This window comes from Calidris pugnax, unplaced genomic scaffold (assembly GCF_001431845.1).
Source record: "Calidris pugnax isolate Ruff unplaced genomic scaffold, ASM143184v1 scaffold27, whole genome shotgun sequence".
In the NCBI taxonomy this organism is placed as follows: Eukaryota; Metazoa; Chordata; class Aves; order Charadriiformes; family Scolopacidae; genus Calidris; species Calidris pugnax.
Window position 1 is genome coordinate 15303030 of NW_015090893.1, and position 23267 is coordinate 15326296.

Genomic DNA, 23267 nt, shown 5'->3' on the forward strand with positions numbered 1-23267 from the left:
GTTTCAGTTTTATACTAAAATATTGTGCCCTTTCTGTAGCTCAAGTATGGATATCTCTGTGGAATTGGGATTCAGTATTTTTGTACTGATCCTGCCAAAAGATATTTCTTTTACTGCCAATTGTTATTTCAACCTCTATTTCTGTAGTATCTTGGTAAAGAGGGAAGGTTTCCCCCCCCAGTCGTAAAAAATAAGGCTAATAGACAGTAGAATAACACCTCACTAAACTTCTCAATTTCCATTTTACTGGAACAGTACTTGAATTTCAAGAGATATTCGAATTTCAATGAAAAGTCTATCAGTCATCAGGTTAAAGCTCTACACATTCAGACACTAGGACAGTTGTTTAAAAAAACCTTATGGTTGGCCACAATGGAAGAAAAAAACCCAAAAAACCCAACCACGCCCAACACAACGAGAGTGTTGCTGAAGTCTTACAGATACACATTTTTTTGTACTACTGATTTATGTATTTTTATAAATAACAACAAATTGTTACAGTTTTGGCTGGCCCCATTCTACAACAAAAAAAAAGAACTCGAGTTAAATGATTCCTCATGGTTGGCCACAATGGTAGAAAAAAACCCAAAAAACCCAACCACCCCCAACACAACGAGAGTGTTGCTGAAGTCTTACAGATACACATTTTTTTGTACTACTGATTTATGTATTTTTATAAATAACAACAAATTGTTACAGTTTTGGCTGGCCCCATTCTACAACAAAAAAAAAGAACTCGAGTTAAATGATTTAGTCTCTGCTTCCAAGAACACTGCAGCTTTTGTGTTACCAAAAAGCTATAGAAAAGTATTTTTAAAATTACAAGATCTCGTTCATATGAGGAGGAATATGTACATGGTGAGGCACTGGCATCAAGAGTTACAAGAACTCATAAATCCACCCTTGTAAAGAAATACTTGAGACGTGCTATGTTACAGATAAAGGAAATCAGAAAAATCTGTAGGGTTTTTGTTTTGTTTATTGAAATACGAGCAGCAGTATGCAAAAAATATCTTTAAAAACATAACATAGCAAAACCTAATAATTTTAAAATTAACAAAATAAAAAGATGTTTAGAGTTAAATGAAAAAAAAACAAAACAAACAACTCATGGCTAGAACTGTGTTTCCTACAATGTAAACAAAAGCATAAAGGTTATGCTCGCAACAAACACAGAAGCAGGTTTATGGAGCAGCACAAGAAAGCAACATTATGTTGTAATCTGATGGTTTGGTCTATTGATTTGAATTCAGAATGGGTTACCTTCCTAAACAGAAATTTCACAACTACAAGAAAAGTGAAGTCACATGTTTGTCTTTTGAAGCAAAACATTTAGAAAATGTTTTGATTTGTTTTTGTTTAGCAACACTTCGGGCAACTGAAACAGTATCTTGAAAAAAGTTATTATTTAAAACTATGGAGAAAGCCTGACACATTTTCATGTTCTCTAGACTTACATCGCAAAGAGTATCTGCCCAAGAATTGACAACTTTCACATTGTAATACTGCAGAGGAAAACCAAAATAGCTTCAAGCAAAACCCAAAAGAATTCTGATATTTTAAACAATTCTATACCGAATCATAACACGTAGGCTGTTTCACCATTCTTCTGATTAATGGGCTATTCTGTTAGATTTGTCTCTCATCGGTCACACTATGAAGTTTTATTTTGGTCCTACACATACTGTAACCCAGCGTCATCCCTTCGTGTACGACTACTTCATGCCTAATGCACTTAAATGAACGTAAAATGAAGGCACTGGATTGACTGCCAGCGAGACTGAAGTCCTCTGAGGAGGAATATCCAAGCTACTATCTCATCTTAGTGACTGTAAAAGCAAACCCAGGAAGAACTTCAGTCTCTGCCTGTTCCAGGCTCTTTGCCAGTATTGCCAAAGCTGTTAATGCTGTGGTTGGTGCAAAGTAGGAAGATACTAAAAAGAGAAGAAAATACTTACACTACAAAAGCCAAACCAGTTTTCACTGAAGAGTAACATTCAGTCTAAGATGGGCTACACTGGAAAGGCTCCATCTTCTGCTACCACACTACTGGCTGATTCAATTTCTCCATCCCTCCATCTAGATCAAAAATTGATTTATACACGAGCGTGCTGCAACAGGAGCAGCAATCTCTGCTATCACTATACTTAAAACATCATTAGGGTCAAGCAGTTCTCCACCCAATCCATCCCTGCACTGAAATCTGAGTTTTCTATCAGCAGCACAGACAAACAAAACATGATTAGTAACGCCACGAACCAGCAGCACACAAAATTTGCTCACTAGAAAGCTCTCCAAAGTCCTACTTAAAAGGAACAGAAAAGTAGAACATAGACACAACTTACTGGGTCTGCTCCTGCAAGCCTGGCCTGCCAAAATCAGCAGTCAGAAGGATATCCCCAGCACTGCATACATTACAGTTCAACAATATGTACACAAGCAGAAAAATGCCAGAGTATTTTAGTACTTAATGACAGCATCAGAAGTGGGTTAACTGGATATTATTGCAGAAATTAGGGTTCAGTGCATGGGTAGCCAATCTAACCACACCACCAGCACTAAGCACCAGCTCTGGCTCACGAACACCCATTTCAGCACCCATTTGTGAGTCACTGAGTTGGCCACAGCTAAACATACAAGTGAACAGAGACAAAGCCAGGTGAAACACATTTCGGATAAGGTGAAATCTTGTACCTACAACTGAGATCTTTCCTTAATCCAACGTGCCATGACATTTATTACAGAAGCTAGTCAAGAAAAAAAAATAAAAATCATCCTGTAGTGTCAAAAATACATATTCAGCAACTCGACAAGCCAGGCCTGGGGAGAAGAAAATAGAAGCCTGATCCTGTGGCCAACTGACTTTGCATCTTATTTGATTACAAGAACCATCTGTGGGTTGCAGTTCCAAAGAATGAAAGAGAAGACCCCAAAGGTGAGCGGCAAATAACGTTATTCTCCTTCTCCTGAAGATGCACTTGTTTGTTTTTAAACACACTTGAGAAACTGGTTAAAAAAACCCCCAAAACCAAAAGAACAAAACACCAAGTAATACAGAAATTCCTGTACAAGAGAACATTAGGGTTCTGCAGAAGTGTTACAGTTTATTCCTTTAAGGCATTTCATAAGAAACATTTTAATGACACGTAAACAATTTTATTCCTTTAAGATCACTTGTTACTTAGGTACCATACGATGCATGATTTCCACATTTGAGCAGAAACTGTCATTCAATAAAAGACACAAGAACTTGTGTAAGCAATTAATGTCTCAGGATTGCAGCAGTTAAGTGCAACATGTCTTTTAATAAGTATTTGCACTTTAGAGTTTTCAGCCTCTCCCCCAAATACTGAACCCTTTTCTGAAGAGGTGTTTGGGAAAGAGAACAAGGAGGGTGAGAAGTTAAAAAATACAATAGGTCTTTTTCCGCATGCAAAGAAATTTTGTATATAATTCACTTCTAATTCTCTTAGAGTATTTCTTTCAGCCTCCTTTTTACTACTTAGAGGGGAAAAATATGCATACGTTATTTAACTGATGTCTTTTAGTGTTTAGTACAGTGTTTAAATTCTCTACTGAGTAATACAACAGGACAGGCAACAGGATTCCTTACACGTGAGAGAGAAATTTCATCATCATATTAATGCAGTCCTTCAATCCCATAAAGCTGCCAACTACAGTTATGAGTCTTCTGATTGAACTCCTGCCACCAGAGACAGGATCAAGACCACTGTTTCGTGTAGGCTACAAAGAAGTGATTACTTTTGGTCATTACCAACAGGTCTGTATTAAATTACATGATCTGGAAAAAAAAGCTTCTGCATTCAGTAACTAATTTGCTAAGCCACTCACAGTCTTCAAAGAGACTCAAACTCATATTGAAAGTGAATTAAATACAGTGTAATCACTAATACTGCGTAATGTCTACTGAGAGATTAAAAAGGCCTAACACAGATCAATTCCAGACAGGTAAAATAAACAGCTAGAACACCAAAAAGAAAACAAAACAAAAAAAACTTATTCCTTCCAAAAAGTAGTAAGCACTGCCATTTACAAATAGTAGTGTTTATGTTAAAATAGAGAAGGGTACCTAAAAAGAAATAGCCTTGGCAACCAAATCCAAACGGCATGAGTGTAAATCAAAGCAAACCAAGAATTACTACTCCAGAAATGTGCAAGATGTTTACCTTGTATCAATTAGTATTTAAAACGGTGGTTAAAAGAGATATTACAAAACTGAAGTGGGAAAAGGCTACAAACTGCTATTCTGCATTAATATACAGTGTGTTTATGACAGCATTTTCCAATAGACAATACAAGTGTTTTTACACCACTCCAATGTTTGTAAAAAGTATATTTCATGTGTACACTTAGAAAAAAAAAATCACATTGTTCAATCTAAGGCATATTAGCCATAATAAAGTCTAATTTTGCTTATGACAGATGTCAACCGTAAGATGTTAAACAACTATGCTAAAAATACAGCTTGCAAGCTGGAGCTGCACATGTTCAAACAGTTCCATAAAAGTTAAAAAAAAAATCCCAAACTATGATATGCATTTATTTTCTGAAGTTAGTCTTCAAATTCTTGTCCCTACAGGACAAAACAAAAAAATTTCCAGTTAAGACATATGCCTGTTTAAGTTCTAGGGGAAGGAGGGGAAAAATGTGTTCTGAATTTTTCAATAGATTTTTTTTTCCCTTAGGGCTCAACTGTCACTTAAGCATCACAAGAACAAATTGAAATGTAAAACTGATTAGCTATACACAATGGAATTGGTCACAAAGGGATTTTTAAAAAAACAAAAAAAAGTTAAACCATAAGATCCATTCTCCATATAGCTCACAGTATCCACACTGGAAGTTTCTCTAGAATTAGATTAAGTTCGCTAAAAATAACGCTGAAGATAGAATTTCAGCACTATGAAACAGATGAGATGGGATTAAGAGGAGAACCCATTTGTGTAAGTACTTTATCCAGCCACTGGAGAGGCCCATGAAGATGAATTTCTATCCAGCATGGGGTGCTCGTGACATCTTGTCGGTGATACTCAGCTCCCCAGCCCTATAAAAACAAACAAAATGTTATCAATCAAGTTGAGAACATGCTTGTCTTTCAAAATAACTGTACCAAAAAAAAGCAGGAAATCATGTTCTAAGATCTGAAGGTAGCTCACAACCTAGCAACTCTTCTTTCCTAAAGGCAAAACAAAAAACCCTGAGGTTGGGAAGGAGTGAGAGGGAAGTGCACCTGGAAGCCTGAAGAGTCTTGTCTCCTACAGACCTGGAGCAACCTGGGAAGGAGAAAGAGGGAAGCTGCACCTGGAAGCCTGAAGAGAGTCTTGTCTCCTACAGACCTGGAGCAACTGCACCAGCTCCTCTCTAGAGCACACCATGGACTTGAGAATGACTCCTGGCTATGGCCACATCTCTCCCCGTTTCTCCCTCCTGCTCCCTGTCCTCCACACTCTCAAACTGAGAAGTATTTATTATACTTGACAAAACAAACAAGACATCTTTTGGACAAGATGCAGAAAAAACCCGGAAGGCCAAAGTCTAGACTCCATGCTAAATCTGAAATGGATGGCATCTTGGCTAAACAATGTTGAGAAAACAACTACTGTGAGAATAACAGCACAGTTTGTTTACAGAAATTCAAATCATGTCTTTTTTCCATAACCAATTTTTTTCAAAAAAACAGTATTAATTTTCTCTGCAATGACTTATGCCCCTCTCACATTCTTTAAGTGGTCTTGTTTGTTCTGCCATATTTAGAGCATGAGCTGAAATCTTCTTTAATAAAATTCTAGCAGCCACAATGATTAAATCCCTCTCCTGAATACTGAAGTAACTAAATACAGAGCCAACATCCAATAGTGCAATCTGTGCTTTTCCTTTCTTGCTTGCTTTCTTCCTTCTCCCCAAATTACCTATTTTTAACATACCTATCATTGATAAGAACCGCATCAGGTCAGAATAGCTTTGCTACATTCTTACAGCGCTAATGTAATTACTGCTGAACACCCAAATGCACAATAAATTGAAACGCCATCAAAATCATTTGTTTACCTTTACAAAACTCATTCGAATGGTGCACATTTTGGTGAGCTCATACACAGCTTCAAATCCATGATTGACGGACTGAGCTAAAAGCTGAGCAAACTCCTGATTGTTAAAAATTTTCAGGCTGCATCCACTAGGAATCTTGCACACAGTTGTTGGATGGAAGCCATGGTGGTAGTTGCAGTTCCTGCTCTGTACAAATATGCTGCTATCACTTAAACACTCAGCATAGACTTCCCCACCAACATAGTAGAGATGAACTCCTTGGAAACAAAGATAAAAATATTTCAAATTATTTTTCTTTCCAAAAATACAGTACTTAACGCAATCCCCTTGAAATCAAGAGACAGCAAATTTTCTGTTGGAGGTCAGAAATGCTCTTTTGCCCACACTATCTTTTCTTTCCAAAAATACAGTACTTAATGCAATCCCCTTGAAATCAGAGACAGCAAATTTTCTGTTTGAGGTCAGAAATGCTCTTTTGCCCACACTATAACATACTTTCTCATTTCAAAAGACAGTAGGCTTCATTATACATCAGCCACTAGATGTCCTTCTCTCATCAATTACAGAATAGAACAAAAATACTTCCACACATCAGCAGTTATATTTCAAGCTATTCTCCCAGAGAACTTGTGTGGATCTTAAATCTCCAGTTTTATTAAACTGGTAGCTTCTGCCTATGGCAATTCCAACAGAAATACACACATCCTGGGAGAAGAGGCAGTGACAGACATGAATGAGAAAGTATATCCATAGTCTGCTCTGATTTTCCATGTATTTTCACCAAGCAAAAAGAGAGGTAAGTCCAAGTAGTTACACAACTTTAATACCATCAGGCTTTACAGACCTTAAATCTAGGGGCACTTGATTTTATCACATCTCCCTGGACTCAGCTATGTACTGAATAGCACTGTGCTTCCCTCCCTTTGTGTTCTGAAGCCTGTACAACACTATTACTGACTCAAAATTAATATATAAAAGCTGCTAATCCTTTCAGCATCCAAACACAGATTCTCACTGCTACTTCAGCTGAGATACTCACCTTCCTTCTCCCCGATCTCCCTTTCCCCCACCCACCACTGTTACACCGCTGGGATATGGTTCAGTTTAAGTCTTCCTTGCAATACCCTGGGAATCCACTGCAGACCATCCCGTGGTTTGCCAGCTGAGGCTGCAGCAAGTCAACAGATGCAAGTTAATCTTTCAGACAGCAGCAACTGTTGTGAACATTGCTAGAGCCACTTGGGACTAAGGTAGGATGAAGGTTGCACAGAGGAACTTCATCAACTGTGAAAATCTGGGGTGGGCAAGAACACATTTTCACCACACAACCCTATTCTTTTTAAAAAGGCAGAGACCACCACGTGCTAGCTAAGGTCTTTTGGGTAAAGAACTTCCAAGAGATTTCTGAGGAGGGAAGCTGTGTAATATAACAGTCTGAGAAGAACACACTTCAAAAATAATCCAATGCACAATTAGCTAACAGTCTGAGAAGAACACAGACACTTCAAAAATAATCCAATGCACAATTAGAAGTCACTTGTTCTTGCAATGCAACAATTCTACAGTTAGCAAATAGGATCGATAATTTCAAGGAGGCAAAAAACCACAACCTTCCAAACAAGAGCCATAAATAATTAGTATTTTATCCCAAAACAATCTCAATCATCCTCAGAACTGTAACCATAAAGCAAAGTTTTCGTTTAATAATTAGTATTAGAGATGCAGACATTCTAAAGGTCATTGAAGTCAACACTACTCTACAACATGATGCTGGATCTCTGTTACATTTCTGACGTTAGGTGGATGCACAAGATTCCTCTGCTAGTGCCATCGAAAGGGGTAAGTCAACACAAAAGAACCTGATAAACCACCCACGCCCCAGACTTCAGCTGTTCCCCCTTTTATAACAATATTTTTTTTTTAAACAACAGAATTGCAGAGCTAGGTTTCCAACACATATTAATGTATCTCTTCGTCTCCAGATTAAAAAATTTTGCCATATTCATAGCAGTTTCTAATCATAAGACTGCTAAGGGACAGGACAGGTCTTGAAGAGACACTACAAGCAGCAGTGATTTTCCTTTTAAAAAAAAAAAAAAAAACAACAAACCAACTCAAGGCCAACTGTACCAAAAGCTTTTAAGTGTTAAAAAGGCCTCTAGATAACGCGCAATAGAGACGGGGTTCTCTTCTCAGGACTGACATAGTTACAAAAAGGAGATATTCAGAAAAGAAGTACTACGCTTTAAGGTAATCCAAGCACATTCCACCAAAGATGAAAACCCTGCATCTATATGTGCTATCAGCCAAACAGGAGGGGAAAACTAGAAGATCTTGCAAAACCTGCTGTCTCCAGGAATCCCTCCCACACACGTACACGCCCCATGGATTCACTCAGACAAATGAGCCCTTGCAGTTTTGCATTAGCACTTCAAAGTCCTGCTGCCAACTCATGCAAGATATTTGAACATACTGTAGACAGCAGCATAATACCTTGCATGAACAACAAAATAAAAAAAAAAAATATCTTTGATATACTATAAAGTGGTATGAAGAATCTGATTTAACCAGCAGAGACAACACAGAGTATCAGAAGTCTGGCAATATGTTTCTTGGTGCAGAAACACAAACCTCTACATGCAGACTACCATGAACTGTAAAAAGCAAACCCCTATAACAACACAGTTTGGCAACAAAGATGCAATATTTAATATTTTAAATTAGTGCCAAAGAAAAATGCATGCAATACCTAGACTAACTAGAATCAAGCTATGCCCGAATATGTTGTCTTCAGATACCGGAGAGGTAAATCACAGATTACTTCTACTATTCTTATCTGAGATTAATCACTGTTGCAGGATAGAGAAGTTGAAATAAAAACACAGACTTAGCATCTTAATCATGTGTAGCACAATTAAGCTTTACCTTTTCCAATATGCCGTCTAGTGTTCTCAATTGTCGAGTTGCGGTTAACGTTTGAGAGCAAACCTAAGCAGAACCTGTTTTTATTATTGGAGGGATCTGTAAACCCATCTACTAAAACACTCGTAGAAGATGCATGAAAAGCCTCCCCAACACGGTTATTTAATTCGTAATACACAATCGAACACCAGTGTTTGGGTTCTTCATAGGCAACGGGCTGAACATCTGAAAATAAGCAAAATGGAAATAACTGTTCATATAAATGTTAAAATATTAAATTTAAAACTGCAAAGCAGGCCTTACAAAATACCAATAGATAACTGAAAGCTTAATCAATAGTTATGATGGGGAAGAACAGTCCTGATTAAGATCTTGAGGATTTTCAATTTCATGCATTTTAGCTAGTCCACTGATTTTATAATTCTTTTCCTATTTTAAGCCTGATATCGAACAAAAAAAAACCACTACAAAAAAAAAAAAAGACTGTGATATCAGGTGAAACATGATTCTTCTGTTCACTTTTTAAAAAATTGTTTTGATTGATATTTTGGGACTCAATTTTCAGAGCATATACAATTCCAACAGCAGGCAAAGGTAGCAGAAAAGACTAGTTCTGAGAAATGAAGAAAGCTCAACTTGTTTTAAGTCATACTAAGCACCCGAGGCTTTAAAAGCAAGAGATGCAAATAAGCAAGTTTTATTTCTCAATTCTTTCTCTTCAGCCATAGTTTGCCTTGGAGGACTGCTTCCACTTAGCAACAAGATTTACTGCACCATTTGAAGTTGTTCATTCAATTTGCTCATGAGTTGTAAGAAGCCAAACTATGTTAATTTTATACCATACTATACAACTTACCTCTGGTAGATATATTTGGCATGATCTGGGGGATCATTGAATTGCTTGTGTCCATAGACTGAGAATTATCCTGCCCCATTTGATCATCGGGGGGCATATATGCAGGAGGTGGAGTATCAGCTACAAACATAAAAAATAAGAATAAACATCAACAATTTGGAATATTTATTTATTCATTCTACAGTTGTAAACACACAAAAATACTCTTGAACAGGAGAAGTTAAAGCATTTGGACCCATTTTCAAAGTAACCTGAAGACAGCCCAGCCAGCTGTCTTTACAGTAACCTCTTTCATAGCTGGGTTCTTACCTATGGGAGTAATAACAAGATTGGACACTTGAGGGAAACTAAGAGATGTGCTTTTTTCTTTTTGCCTTTTTTCTTCAACAACTGCATTCCTGCAGCTGGGCATGATGACTATAATTCCCACTTTCTTTTGTTTCCCCACACAACCATTAGCTTTCTTCTCTACCCTCTTCTCCATGTTTACAAAGAAAGGAGGAGTAGAAGAAATAATTATTTGCTGGAGCATAACGAAGGCCTAAACCAGTTGCTTTTTTTTGTTGCTTCTGCAGGCTCAGTTAATTATAAAAGCGTGAACCTCTGCATTCTTCCATTCAGCACAGCAGCCATTGTACCAACACATTATTATCCTCTATTTCAGAAATTCCCTCCAGACACCATGAATGCATTCATCCTGGTGATCCCAGTCCTTATCCAAGAAGGATACCCCACTGAAAGGACAGTTTCTGTGGCACCGGGTGGCCAGAAGAACAAAGATGAGGCCACTAAGCTACTCAAAAAATAAATTCTTAAATCTGTTAACCTCTTGGGTTTATAAACCACACCAATAACCAGACAGAATCAAAAAGGCTTCATTCCTTTGCCCCTGTCAACTGTTGGTTTTTCCCCTATTTTCTCCCAAATCAGTTAAGTCCCTATCAAAACTTTGCTCTGTTTTTTCCCAGTTAAATACCAATCTATATTCAGAGATAAATATCAATCTATATTCAGAGAAAGACATCAATAAACTTCTTGTTCAGCCTCTTACATCTGCTTTCTCTGCTATCTCTGCATTGCTAGATATTCTTCTGAAGCATCTATCAGTTAATCTACACTGAAGCTGTGCAAAATAACTCACCACTACAGAATCAGTGACAAAAAACATTTGGAAATATAAAAGCTTAACAATTAACTCTGGCTAGTGAAAAAACTAAGAAGAAACCTCCCTAAAACGCAAATAGAAAAGCAATTTATTGCCAATATCGCAAATTGCTTAGGTAATAAAACAACGGCATTCAGCATTTCAATTATTTTTAATAAATTGACATTTAGGCTGTACTTACCTGGTAGCTGAAAGGGACTGGATGGTCCAGAGCTGGCCGGGGAGCTCGGGTAAGTGCTGCTGGCTGGAGAAGGTGGATAGGGACTGTTTGGCGAAATGGAGAATGGAGTGCTGTTGGGCTGCTGGAAAGAGTCTGGAAATGTCGCGTTGTGTGGCATATGTGGTTCGTTGTGGCTTAGGTTCCTGAACTGAACTAGTAGACTGTGCTGCGGATTGAATTCACTATGTCTAGGCACTAACACTGGAGGTAGAACTGGAAAAAAAAAAAACCAAACAAACAAAAAAACAGGGAAATTTGGATTAAAAACTGAGAAAGAAGGGAAGAGATACAAATAATGTGCTCATCAGGAAAATCTCAACGCTAGCTGGAGTGGAAAAAAGAGTAGGGGACTTATCAGTCATGCCTTTACCCCATCCTCTTTCATTTTTTTTACATTATGCTTCATGGAAGACTCAAACTTTACTGTCACAAAAATCAGAGCAGAAAAGCACTTATCTTTCATGTACATGGAACCAGGTCTATTTTTAAAAAACCCAAACAATCCACACATGACACGTACCAAAGTACTGATTTAGAAGTGCAAAACTCACTCTATGTGTACACTATCAAATCAGTAAAAATGGAAATACAGTAATCTATAGGACTATAGTCAAACCATATAGTTACATACAGTCCTTTTCACTCAAGACAAACAAAATCTATATTACGATATACAACTGCAGCTAAGCTGGAGGTTTAACTTTTACATTCAAGGGTGCTGGAGTCTGGAATTCAAGTGCTACAGCCAAGCACTTGAGCACTACAGCCGGCTGCAGGAGAATTACAACCATTTTGTGGAACAACGGAAGCAACTTTTCACTATCCTTTCCAGAGCAACATCATTCATCTCTCCCACTCGTAACCACAATCCTCCTCACCTTCTCCCACGGCAACGTGCTTTAACAGCAGACTTGCTCCCTGGCACAAATGTAGTACGGCCCTTGCTCCAACTGAGCAACACCCTTGGTTCTGTCCAGCTCCACTGCCCACTAATGGGAAATCAAGTGGGCAACACTGCACCCTAAAATTATTATTATTTTTTAATCTCCTCAATTTATGTCCCTCGTTGATGAAATACTAAGCCCCTGAAAGAAGGCTACCAACCTCCTCGCAAGGACTGAGGTTTCTTTAAACAACTTTCTCAAAGATTTTGAGGAACTTTTGATTACGACTTTCCTATTTTCTTATAAATGAGGATTTTGCCACTAATTTTAAGGGTAGGAGGCTTAAAAGAGTTGTGGGAAAAGTGTGATTTACCACAAAGAAAAACAGCTACTACAGAATGGACAGCACACCTCCCCCAAAACCCCACCAGAAAAATGCACTTTGACCATTCCTCTTCCAAACTCACACACACACCAAATGTAATTTGTCACAGTACTGGAGGAGGGAGGGAACACGGGTGGGTCCTGGAGATTTTGCTCAGTTTTTAGTTTTTTTTCCAAACATACCTGGGCTCTCCACCCTCTTATAGTGGTATGGATTGATGCAGACTTCCTTCTGTTTAGATCCAAAAGGAAATTCACAAATATCCAATGGCTTCAGCTCGTGATGGCTTTGTAGATCAGGCCAACGCCAAACACGACAGTAAATCACATGGGGAAGGCCTTTTCGGTGAGAAACTTGAAGTCGTCCATCTAAAGAGCGAGGGATAGTAACACACTTGCTGGGCTGTCCTGGACTGCTCAAGGCTTTCTCCAGTTCTTCCATAGCACCCTTTTTCTTTTTCAGCTTTTTTACCAAAGCATCAACAGCTTTTTCTGCCCATTTTTCCTCTTCATCTCCTTGTTTCCAGCCCAACAGACGCTTTACAGCTGGGCTAGTAAAGGAGAACAAACTGGCCATTGACGTCATTTGACACAAGTCTTCAAAAGGTTTATTGGGTTTTGTCTGTTGGGGTGGGTTTTTTTTCTGTTTATTTGTTTTTTCAAACAAATGTCAGTGTACACCAAAAACAGTTATTGCCACCGATGAGCTGTATTATTTCTTGGAGGCCGACAAATGAACATATAGATGTCAGTGATGAAGTCTTCACATCAAAAATAATGATCAATTCCTCCAATTTAGTTCTATTAAAAAGATAAGTTAACAAGTAATTAGCAAACAAGTAAGGAATATGGTAAAACAAAAAGGCAGATACTAAAAAAAAGCATTTCAGCTCTACCCATTGCACCCAATTCTGTTTCAGAACAAAATCCCAAAAGCACTAGGACCTCAACCCAAAGCTAAATAAAGTAAAGCATGGTCAGAGTTGCCCAGTTCTTGCATTACTGATTAGCAGGAAAAAGGACAGTCAAGGGACCAAAGGGACAGCACAGCTTCTGTTAACAATGTTCCTTAAATCCATGAATTTCCTTTAGAAGACAGGCTTGGGGAATATGCTTTAAAACTGGTATAATATCCCCATCTCAGAGCTTCAACAGAAGACTTAAACTTGCTGTGAAGAAACAGGGAAGAGGCACCGTGGAATCACCAGTTCTGTAGCCAGTACTGGGCTCCTCAAACGCATCTTCATTTCCCAAAAGCAGAAAATACTAAAGCATCTACTTGTTCTCGAGCTCTAATTAGGTATCCCATGTTTTTTGAAGAGTATTAAAAAAAAAAAAAAAAAAGGAATAAACTGTAGATAACTTAAACACACTTAAAAGAAAAACTCAATAAAAACCTCAAACCAGCCCCTCAGAAAGGTGGTCAACCGCTTCAGCTGTGGCTATTTTTATGCTGCACTTCCTTATATCTTTTAAGATGAATATTTCAAGCAGTGGCGGAATAAATTGTAGATAACTTAAACACACTTAAAAGAAAAACTCAATAAAAACCTCAAACCAGCCCCTCAGAAAGGTGGTCAACCGCTTCAGCTGTGGCTATTTTTATGCTGCACTTCCTTATATCTTTTAAGATGAATATTTCAAGCAGTGGCTATTTTTAGCTTTTGGCAAAAAAATAAGTTTTCTTTTCCCCAGAAAGAGACAGGGGGAGGAAAGCATGGTAGAATAAGTACTAGAAATGTGACCTTTACTACAAACTGCCTCAGAAAGGAGAGGAACAGAACCCTGTGCAGCTCAAACTGGCTCATGAATGGTGGTGTTTTCTACCACTCACCAGCTCTAATGCAAATCCTCCCCCCCCCCAATTTAAGGAGTAACGATGACAAGAGGAAATGATGTGCTGTGGCAACGAACTGATAAGAACTTGTAAAATCCCTTGTGAATACTAAATAAGCAAGTATAGACAATGAGCAGCTGGCAAAAAGCAAGAGCAGGGCTAAGAGAAAGGATGTCAATAACAAAAGATGCTTCCTTTCTTGCTACAGAGACTGCCAAACAACATTGTCTCTCAACTTTTGATAAACCCTGGTGAATTAGAACACCTAATACCCCGAGACACCAAATCTGCACATAAGAGAAAAGGTGTGTGTGTGTTGGGAGAAAGCAAGATTTTAGTACCTCTGTACTGCTTCTCTCAGATTGCTGCCTTTAATCAAAGGGATCTTTTTGTCCTCCCATCTTTGATTAACTAAAAAGTCAACTGATAAGGCTTTTCTAAGTGTCTGGACGCATTTACAAGCTCCCTCAGACACACGGATAGGTACTTTCTTATAACAAACCCAGATATATTAAGCATCATCAGTGAAAGATACAGCATGGATAGGTACTTTCTTATAACAAACCCACATATTAAGCATCATCAGTGAAAGATACAGCAAACATCCCTAGACAAAGCATTTATAATGTCCCACATGTAATCATCCCAGATTTTCTACTGGGGAGGTGGAAGGTGAGGAAAGGAGGGAACAGACCCAAGGACACTTGGCTACAATGAACAGTATAAGTTTAAAAAAAAAACTTATAAACATCCTTTACAGGAAAAACAAAATCTATTTATTTCACACAGTAGCTTAATACCATCGGTGATATTTTGATTATTCAGCTTTGTTTCAATAATATGGAAAAAATTGGGAAAAATAAAGCAAACAGAAAAACTGTTTGAAGATCTTTCTTCCTAAGCTCTCATAAAAACCAAAATGAAAGAAAAAGAAATTAGAAGGACAAAAGTCTCTCACTGCTTCAAAAAGTCCTTAGAAGACAGTATTGCAAAAAGAAAATAAAAAAACAACTATGTAACCCCTTATTTCTTCAGAAATAAGGACATGTCTGCATTATAAATATAAATTTAGGTCCCTAGAACTATTACACATGAGAACCTTTGCACCCTTCAAAGTAACAGGAAATACATAAAGGGAGATAAACTTGGCCAAGAACACAGACTAAAATTATTCTTTTACTGAGGATAAAAGTTTAGTGTTCTAAAAAGTAAAAGCTGTTTACAGCCACAATTAACTTACTTCCAAGCCTTGTGCACATTCACTAGCTGTAAGATATCAGCAGTTGCTCACACCCCTGAAAAAGGAAATGAACCCACCTAGCATCTCAGACCAGCAAGACGACAATTTAAAAAGTTCTATTTCTGTTTCTCAGCTATGCTTTCAAAGAATCTTAAGAATCATCAAGGCAGAACACACACTAGAAATTCCTATACTTAAGTCGAGCTCAGAAGAGATTTCAAGAGATGTCTTTTGGCTGTTGCCACTCTGATCCATTCCATTACAGCTGTCCCATCTACATTATGCAATCAAGTTTACAGATCTACAGTTCTATTCTATGATAATTTATAATTTTTTAATTAATTTTTTTTAAGTATTTCAAACACAGTAACATGAAGCAACTGGGAATGAAATTTTACTGGTTGTATATCATTTCAACATCATTTACCCACAAGTATGCTCATGGAACAAACAAGGCAACTGAAAGCAAAGAAGGCTGAAACAGTTCTCCTAAAACGATGCTTTGCAGTAAGTAGTATTTGTAGGGCAAGTGTCAAGAGACTTTTGCTAAATGACTGTTGTATAAACTATGATTTTAGAAATAATCTGCTTGGAGTAAGTAATGTAATTAGCTCTAAAAACCTTATATTGGTCTGAATACCTATCAACAAAGCAGAACCTAATAGAACAAGTATTCCAGAAGCATCGTAACAGATTTGATCAAAACTGTTTCAACCTCTTAAGAAAAGTTTCCACATACATGCTTGTACTGTAACCACTGAAAAATGAGACTGTTGAAGTTCAAAACTTTAATAGCATTTACTGTAAATCCATTCTGGCCCCCCATGAGGCTTTCAAGAGTCTTCTACTGAAGTGTATTTTTACCTGTTCAAGAATAAGAAGGGCAAAAAAGAAACCCTGCAACAAACTGATAGGCTTTGGGAGGTAGAAATGACACTGAATTTATCTCATTATAGGCCTTTCGGAAGTTCATTCTGGGAGGCAAAAATACCAAAGGCTTACAGCTTTTGCTTTTTCTTAAGAAAACACGGTAGTATTAAAAAGCTTCATGAATTATTTGTAGACTAAAAGTGTTCCCTTTTTTGGAGCCATTTAGGGTCACAAAGCAGTACGTTCAGGCATTTATGTAGAAACCATACATTTTAATGTAGAAACTGCAACTCCTGTAGGGTTTTAAAATTTCTGAATGAATGGCATAAACCACATTCAGAACACTTACTTGCATTTAATGTAATTTCAGCATCTAATTCTTGGAAAGCTTTCTGAGTAATCATGACATCTGCTAGGAACAGCTTCACCAGATCATCTATATTTACAACCAATTTCTTCCAAGGCTTTGAAAGTGCATGTTACACGCTGTGATTGCAGTACAACAGTGCATCACTGGAAGGTTTGAGCACAGAAACAAACACTTTAAAGAGTCACACTTTCATTCACAGTGTTGCACAAATTACTTGTATTGTTGCACCTCCAGACGCAGCTGGGAACAACTTTCATGAGGAAAAAAAAGCTTCTATATTTTCTTAGTAGGCAGAGGTTCTACTACCCATTACCTTCTTCATTCAATGACTTTTCAGCTGAGCTACAAGAGAACATCGGCTGAAAAAGCAGCTACAAATGCTCTTTAAAGAGTGTAATGCATTGCATGGGGTAGCATGAGGGGGCTTTTAATGGGTGAATATAAAGGGAAGTAATCGCAGTATGAAAACTAGACTGTGGGGCAGGCATTATTTAGACATTTAAAGTTCTTGTTAATGACTACAGCAAATGGAAGGAAACTAGTTGTGTGAACAGGTCCATTGTTGAACCCCTTCTTAATATCTCATCTAGATACAGACAAAGTTGGTTAACAGCGGAACTTACAAACCACATTTCATTTGTGAAGATGGGAGAAAGAGACTATCTTTCAACTTACCATCACAAATACTAAGCAACACAGCTACCTTTTGGTTCTTTTTCTGAGATTTTCTTAGCCTGCTATATTAAACTGCCAAGTTTAGCAGATTAATTTGAATTGCTATCAAGGAATCTTCTGGGGCCTGAGCGGGACTCTCAGCAGAACAGATCAATATAAAATTAGGTATAGTGTACTTATTTTAATGAGATGCATTTTTACGTAACATGTTCTGCCATTGATTCCAAATCAATTTCCCACCCCCAAAATCTGATTTTAAAGTACCATTAACCAAGCAATTCATCAACCCAAGCATCACGTCAATGAATGATGCTTTTCACAAGCATAAGAATAACATGGGTAACAACTACATGGTCCTCATCCTTTCCTGCTGCCAGTATTAAGATTGTATTGCAAATGTACAAGCACTATTCTTTTCCTGCTTAATTTACTTGTTTGCAAATTAAGAAAGCTTCCTGTAGCATCATACCCAATGTGAAATAAGGAACTTCACTGCTCATGATTAGAAGCTGCTCTGAGACTCAATTTCATAATATAAACAAACCACCACTTATAACTACACAATTGGTAGTTCATTACAGCTGCTGCAGACTTGCAGTTAAATCTGTTTTGCAGTCAGTTCTTGTGTCGAACTTTATTGCCCCTTCAAATTTAGAAATGCTCAAATATTTTGACTCCATACACAAGTTAATACATTACACCTTCATATGGAAAGCTCAGAAACTCTACTACGTATATTAGAGCATATCATGCTATAGGCAGTTATCAATATTTTCTTTAAGCTACCTAAAAGTACCACCTCACACATCAGTTTCGCCTGGTTTTATTAAGGCCCTTCTTTCCTTATAGATTTCCTGACAGGAATCATGCAGGATTGCACGTGGCTTTATTATCATTTTCCCAAGCCCACATTTTATATTGTAGCCTAGCGCAGGGTCCCATGCGGTGGCATTCCTTACACCCTCTTCTTGAGGACAAATACAGAAGAAACATTGGCTCCATAGTTTTTCCATACACATGGAGGATAAAATAAACCCTCAAGTTACAGAGTGGTTAAAGAATTTGGGCAACAAACTTGAAGGACCTACATATTTCCCTTACCATTGCCATAACCTTTCAACAACAACAAATTATTTCAGTTGTCCTGTGCAACATCAAGGAACACAATTGATGATTTAACTTTTCTTTTTCCCCTCTTTCCCTTAAGGATAAGTAATACATGAAAGGAAATTTTATGAACGATACCAAAAAGATCTTGTGGTATTTTCATCAGAACTGGGTTTTCATATCCAAATGCACACCCAGTTGACCAAAACCTATGATAAATGCTTTTATGCTAGCACCAGGTTCCTTTGCTTCAACCATGGCTCACAAGGCAATATATTCTAACTAATAATACATGTAAACCGGAAAAGAATTGTTTAGTATCTTCAAAAATTTTACTAACCGTGACCGCTCTCCAAACAAAGTAAGTATTGACAACTTTAGACATGGCTTTCTCACACAATACTTGTTCTTTTCATTTCCACATCTGTAGACCATCTAACACAGCTTAAAAAAAACCAAAAAAACAACCAAACCTGAAGCATATAACTCTGTCAGATGAGAAGTATTTAACTAGCACACTCTTAAAAGAAATTAACAAAAACCTCTGAGGCCAAGCAGAAGCACACCATCTAACACAGCTTAAAAAAAACCCAACCAACAACCAAACCTGAAGCATATAACTCTGTCAGCTGAGACGTATTTAACTAGCAACCTCTTAAAAGAAACTAACAAAAACCTCTGAGGCCAAGCAGAAGCAGCAAGTGATGCACCATACATGGAAGAACTGGTATCATGAAAGCCATACAGCTCAGATTGCAAGAGTGATGCTTCTGTGATGTTGGGGTTTTTTTTGTCTTCTCAAAAATCACTGCTAAAACAAAAAAATAAAATAAGTGATAATGATTTATATCACATAAGAGGTCCAGTCAGAAAGAGTTCACTAATAAGAGCTCCAGTGCATTTCAAAAGGACCCTCACTTCCAACTGATGTCAAGAAAACCTCAGAAAAAGTAAACCTGAATAATAGAAAGTTTTGAATTTGTTCTGCATCATGGCAAAACTTGAATTTATCAGTGATACAAAGGAGGGGAGAGGGAGGGAAAATACCAAAAAGATTCCCAAGACTAAAAAAGTTAATATCTATTTCTTCAGGCATCCACTTCAAACACAAAAATCCAATGCTCACATGACCCTGGTCTCTGCAACTACTCTAATTACTGAGCAATTAGCTTTTGTACAAGTTCTCCAAAACTACTAATTCCATCTTAGAAGCAAAATCTCCCTCCCTTAAGTGTTTTGTCAAAACGGTGCATTTTCTCACACTTCTATTTCAGCTAATTGGCACTTTCCAACAAAAGCATTATGCTGAAAAATGCCATCGGCACATCTGAAAGTCAGCCCTGAAACTGCCTCGTGTTTTTAAGGTTAAGATCTATTCTAACCACAGCAGATAGCTACAAGTTGGCAATAATTTCTTAATTAAAGTTACATACAAGAGTATCACTACATTTCTCTAACTATGAAAACAAAAGCCAATGCCTCCACTGGTAGACTGGTGGACACAGGCAAATGGGTGATTAGGAATGACCTCAGTACTACACCTGGAGAAAAAAATGGGACAATAAAAGACATCTTACACTTTTCACACACCCCGAAATATGTTGAAAAATAAACAAGCTGGACAACGCCTTCCAAATATTTATATGTTCATATGCAAGACCTTCACTACAGAGTAAGATCCTAAGTACTGCCACTAAAAATGCGAACTGGCAACAAAAAGTGTAACCTGAAAGCAGGGTTACACTGTACAGACCTTCATAAAGCTTTAAAAGAGGGAAAGGAGAATAAAGATGTGTATGTGCGTGTGTATACACTTCCACTCCAACTGAATTGCATTAAGACTGTGACAAGTTTACAAAAGCTACAGGATTTGGAGGGAACACTGACAATAGTAATTCAGCAAGCTTTTTTTTTTTCTCCCCCTTCCACAGAATGAATGAATGGCAAAGTATTCTAAATTTGTCAGTTTGTGACATCCACTGACCCAGAATTCAGAGACACTACCTCATAGTTGGTGGATCAGTAGCAGCGATTCTGACAAAGATCCTCTGTCAAGGATGACAGTCCTGGCAGGCTCAACCTTGGTGGTAGGTCAGTGGGGATACAGACTTGGCAGGCGGCGTCCCACACCTTGCCAACCCACACTGGTCAAGCACACCGAAGTGCCAGCCAAACTTTCCTACGTGGTCACAGGAACATGGCTAAAAAGGCTTCCAGAAAACAGTGCAGGAACTCGCACTGCGACTAATGATAACTGCAAAAGTTTTAAATTACTGTCCGACTTGCTTTTAATGAGCTGTTTATATCAACGTTAGCCATGAAATATCTAAAGTGTTGTAGCTCGCACAAGAACAGATCTTTTCCTTCCGAGCACAAACTGCTCTCCTTACCTGTTGCTATAAAATATAAAGATCTTTAAAGAAAAAATATTAATACAATACAATTTCAGCATATCTGTCATAGAAAAAAGTTGCATTTTAATCAACATGAAACATTTAACTGGCAGGGAAGGCAGAAATAGGGACTTGCACAGAATTGCCACAGCGGTATTTCTACAGGTATATAATTCAGCCAAGAGCAACAAAAGAATTTTTACAGTTTTCTTTAGAGAACTATAAAGAAAATATAGAGGACATTTTTCTGAAATTAAAAGTGTCCTCTGGAATATTAAAGATCACAACATAATTTGCAAAGACCATTTGAATAAACCCAAAAACATGCACTACACTTAAGAGCACCAGCACTCCATCTTGAGAGACAGAATTTCTTCCAGCTCAGATAATATTCTATCAACATGCAAACTCTGCTCAGGACATGACCCACTCAAGGTGCAATATTAAAAATCTGACTTCACCACAAGAGCCAAGTAGTAGAGGGAGCACAGTTATCATTCCTTCAGGTTCCATCAGGAGGTTAAAACTCCAAACCTCACAAAAAAACACCCACCACAGCTGTATGCAGCATCACAGCAGCACGCTCTTTTGTTGCAACCTTTTGTCATCACCAGAAAGAAACACAGAGGAAGCCCCTCTTCCTCCTTCCCCATTTCTCATCACCATCAAAACTGGCCATCTTGGGCTTCCACTAGAAAAGTCTTCTTTAGAAAAAAAGACAATTCCTTTCTTGAGTGTATTTTCTCCACTTTTGAAAGGAAAATAAAGGTTTGACAAAGGCAGGCACCCCAATAAGCACATGGTTTGCTGGGGCTTTGTTTTGTTTTGCAGAAGTGTGTGCCATTAAGCACTCCTCAGCAACTTCAAGGCCAAGTGAACAAAATTGTAACATCAGAGGTAAGAGTAAACCACTATCAAACGGTAGGGATTAAGACATTAAATCCAACACCACCCTACACAGACAGGGCACTCTCAAAAGTTACAACACACTAATTATGAAACATCTTCAATTAAGTTATTTGCTGCTTCTATTAACTTCCACTACCACCAGCTGCCAACTTCATAAAGCGTTAGAGCTTTTGAAGAGCAAGGGCACATGATTGCAATAGCGTGTTTGCACCTCCTCCCCACCCCCCCTTCTCTTCAATCAAATTCTGGGATTCCTCAGAATATCAGAAGGATATTCTGTGCAGAACTTCCATAACTGAGATTCACAACAAAAAAACGCTCACTTCAGTTTTCAGTGTTTTGAAGCCACCCGTTGGAAGGTAAATTACCTGAAATTAACGAAGGGATGAAAACCAGCAAGAGATTTCATCTAAAACCATCACATACTGACAATCTAATTTCCCCTGACAAGACAAAACTTACAGGCTGATGCAAATTTTGACAGTTATTCCTTGGAGGTTTTGTTAAAGCAGAGAACCTAAGTCATTCACTGAGTAAAATCTCTAAATCCCTACAGATTCCAGCGAAAGATTCAGTAAGTAATATTGAACCTAACCAACAATACATTCAACAACTACTGCTGAATCAGTTCCTCTCTACCTCATTACACCGAGAAATACCTTCGTTTAATTAGCTTAAAGTCACATCACAAACTGCACGGCTGGAAGAGAGCAGGGATCACTTGATTTCCAGTCTTGTGCTTTTTAACCGCAAGACCATATTTCCTCTATTAAGTTTACAACCCGCAGAAAACAGAAATTGCCATTCTAAATCACTTAAGCGGTCCATCTGTTGTCAGGCAGCTGTCAGGGCTCGGATGCACGCACCGAGGGCCGAGGTGGACAAGTGTGTGTGTGTGTGTGTGTGAAGTGTGTGTTCCCGGCTTCAAACGTGCGGGTTTGTTTCCCTCTCCCATCCCTTCGGTCAGGCCTCACTGGAGCTACGAGAGGAGTCCCTCGTCTTTTTTTTTTTAAAAAAAAGAACAGAAACAAAAACTACCGAGCCTCTTATTAGGGTTGCAACAGTTCGCTGCTACAGTTACGTGCACAGACTTATTTTTACCAGCACAAAGCGTGTTTCAGCAGCCCGGCCCGCGCTCCCCTTCCCCTCCCGGGGCTGCTCCTTCCCTCCACACGCCGCTCCCGGGCCCCCTCCCGCTCCGGGGACGCCCCAAACCCTGTCCCCGCCGGGCCCGCGCGGCCGGGAAAGGCCTGGACCCCTCCAACTTCCCGAAAGGGCCCGTTCCACCCCCCAAAAAAAAACCGGGAACCCCAAACCGCGGCGCGCTGAGGAGACTCCGCTCCCCCCCCTCCCACCCCTCTCCGGC

At 38.4% G+C, this 23267-nt stretch overlaps 1 protein-coding gene across 1 annotated transcript in view; it reads right to left on the bottom strand.

The window, feature by feature from the left end:
• Window positions 1–961: 961 nt before the first annotated feature.
• The window catches only part of SMAD5 (SMAD family member 5), a 39027-nt gene continuing 16721 nt past the window's right edge, over window positions 962–23267 (bottom strand). Inside the window, exons 2-7 of the mRNA XM_014948093.1 lie at window positions 12684–13301; window positions 11194–11445; window positions 9848–9967; window positions 8995–9216; window positions 6070–6326; window positions 962–5065 (exon numbers count right to left, since the gene is read on the bottom strand). Of these exons, the coding sequence (XP_014803579.1) occupies window positions 4922–5065; window positions 6070–6326; window positions 8995–9216; window positions 9848–9967; window positions 11194–11445; window positions 12684–13086 (1398 nt within the window). The 5' untranslated portion in view covers window positions 13087–13301 and the 3' untranslated portion in view covers window positions 962–4921. The remainder of the gene's footprint in view (window positions 5066–6069; window positions 6327–8994; window positions 9217–9847; window positions 9968–11193; window positions 11446–12683; window positions 13302–23267) is intronic.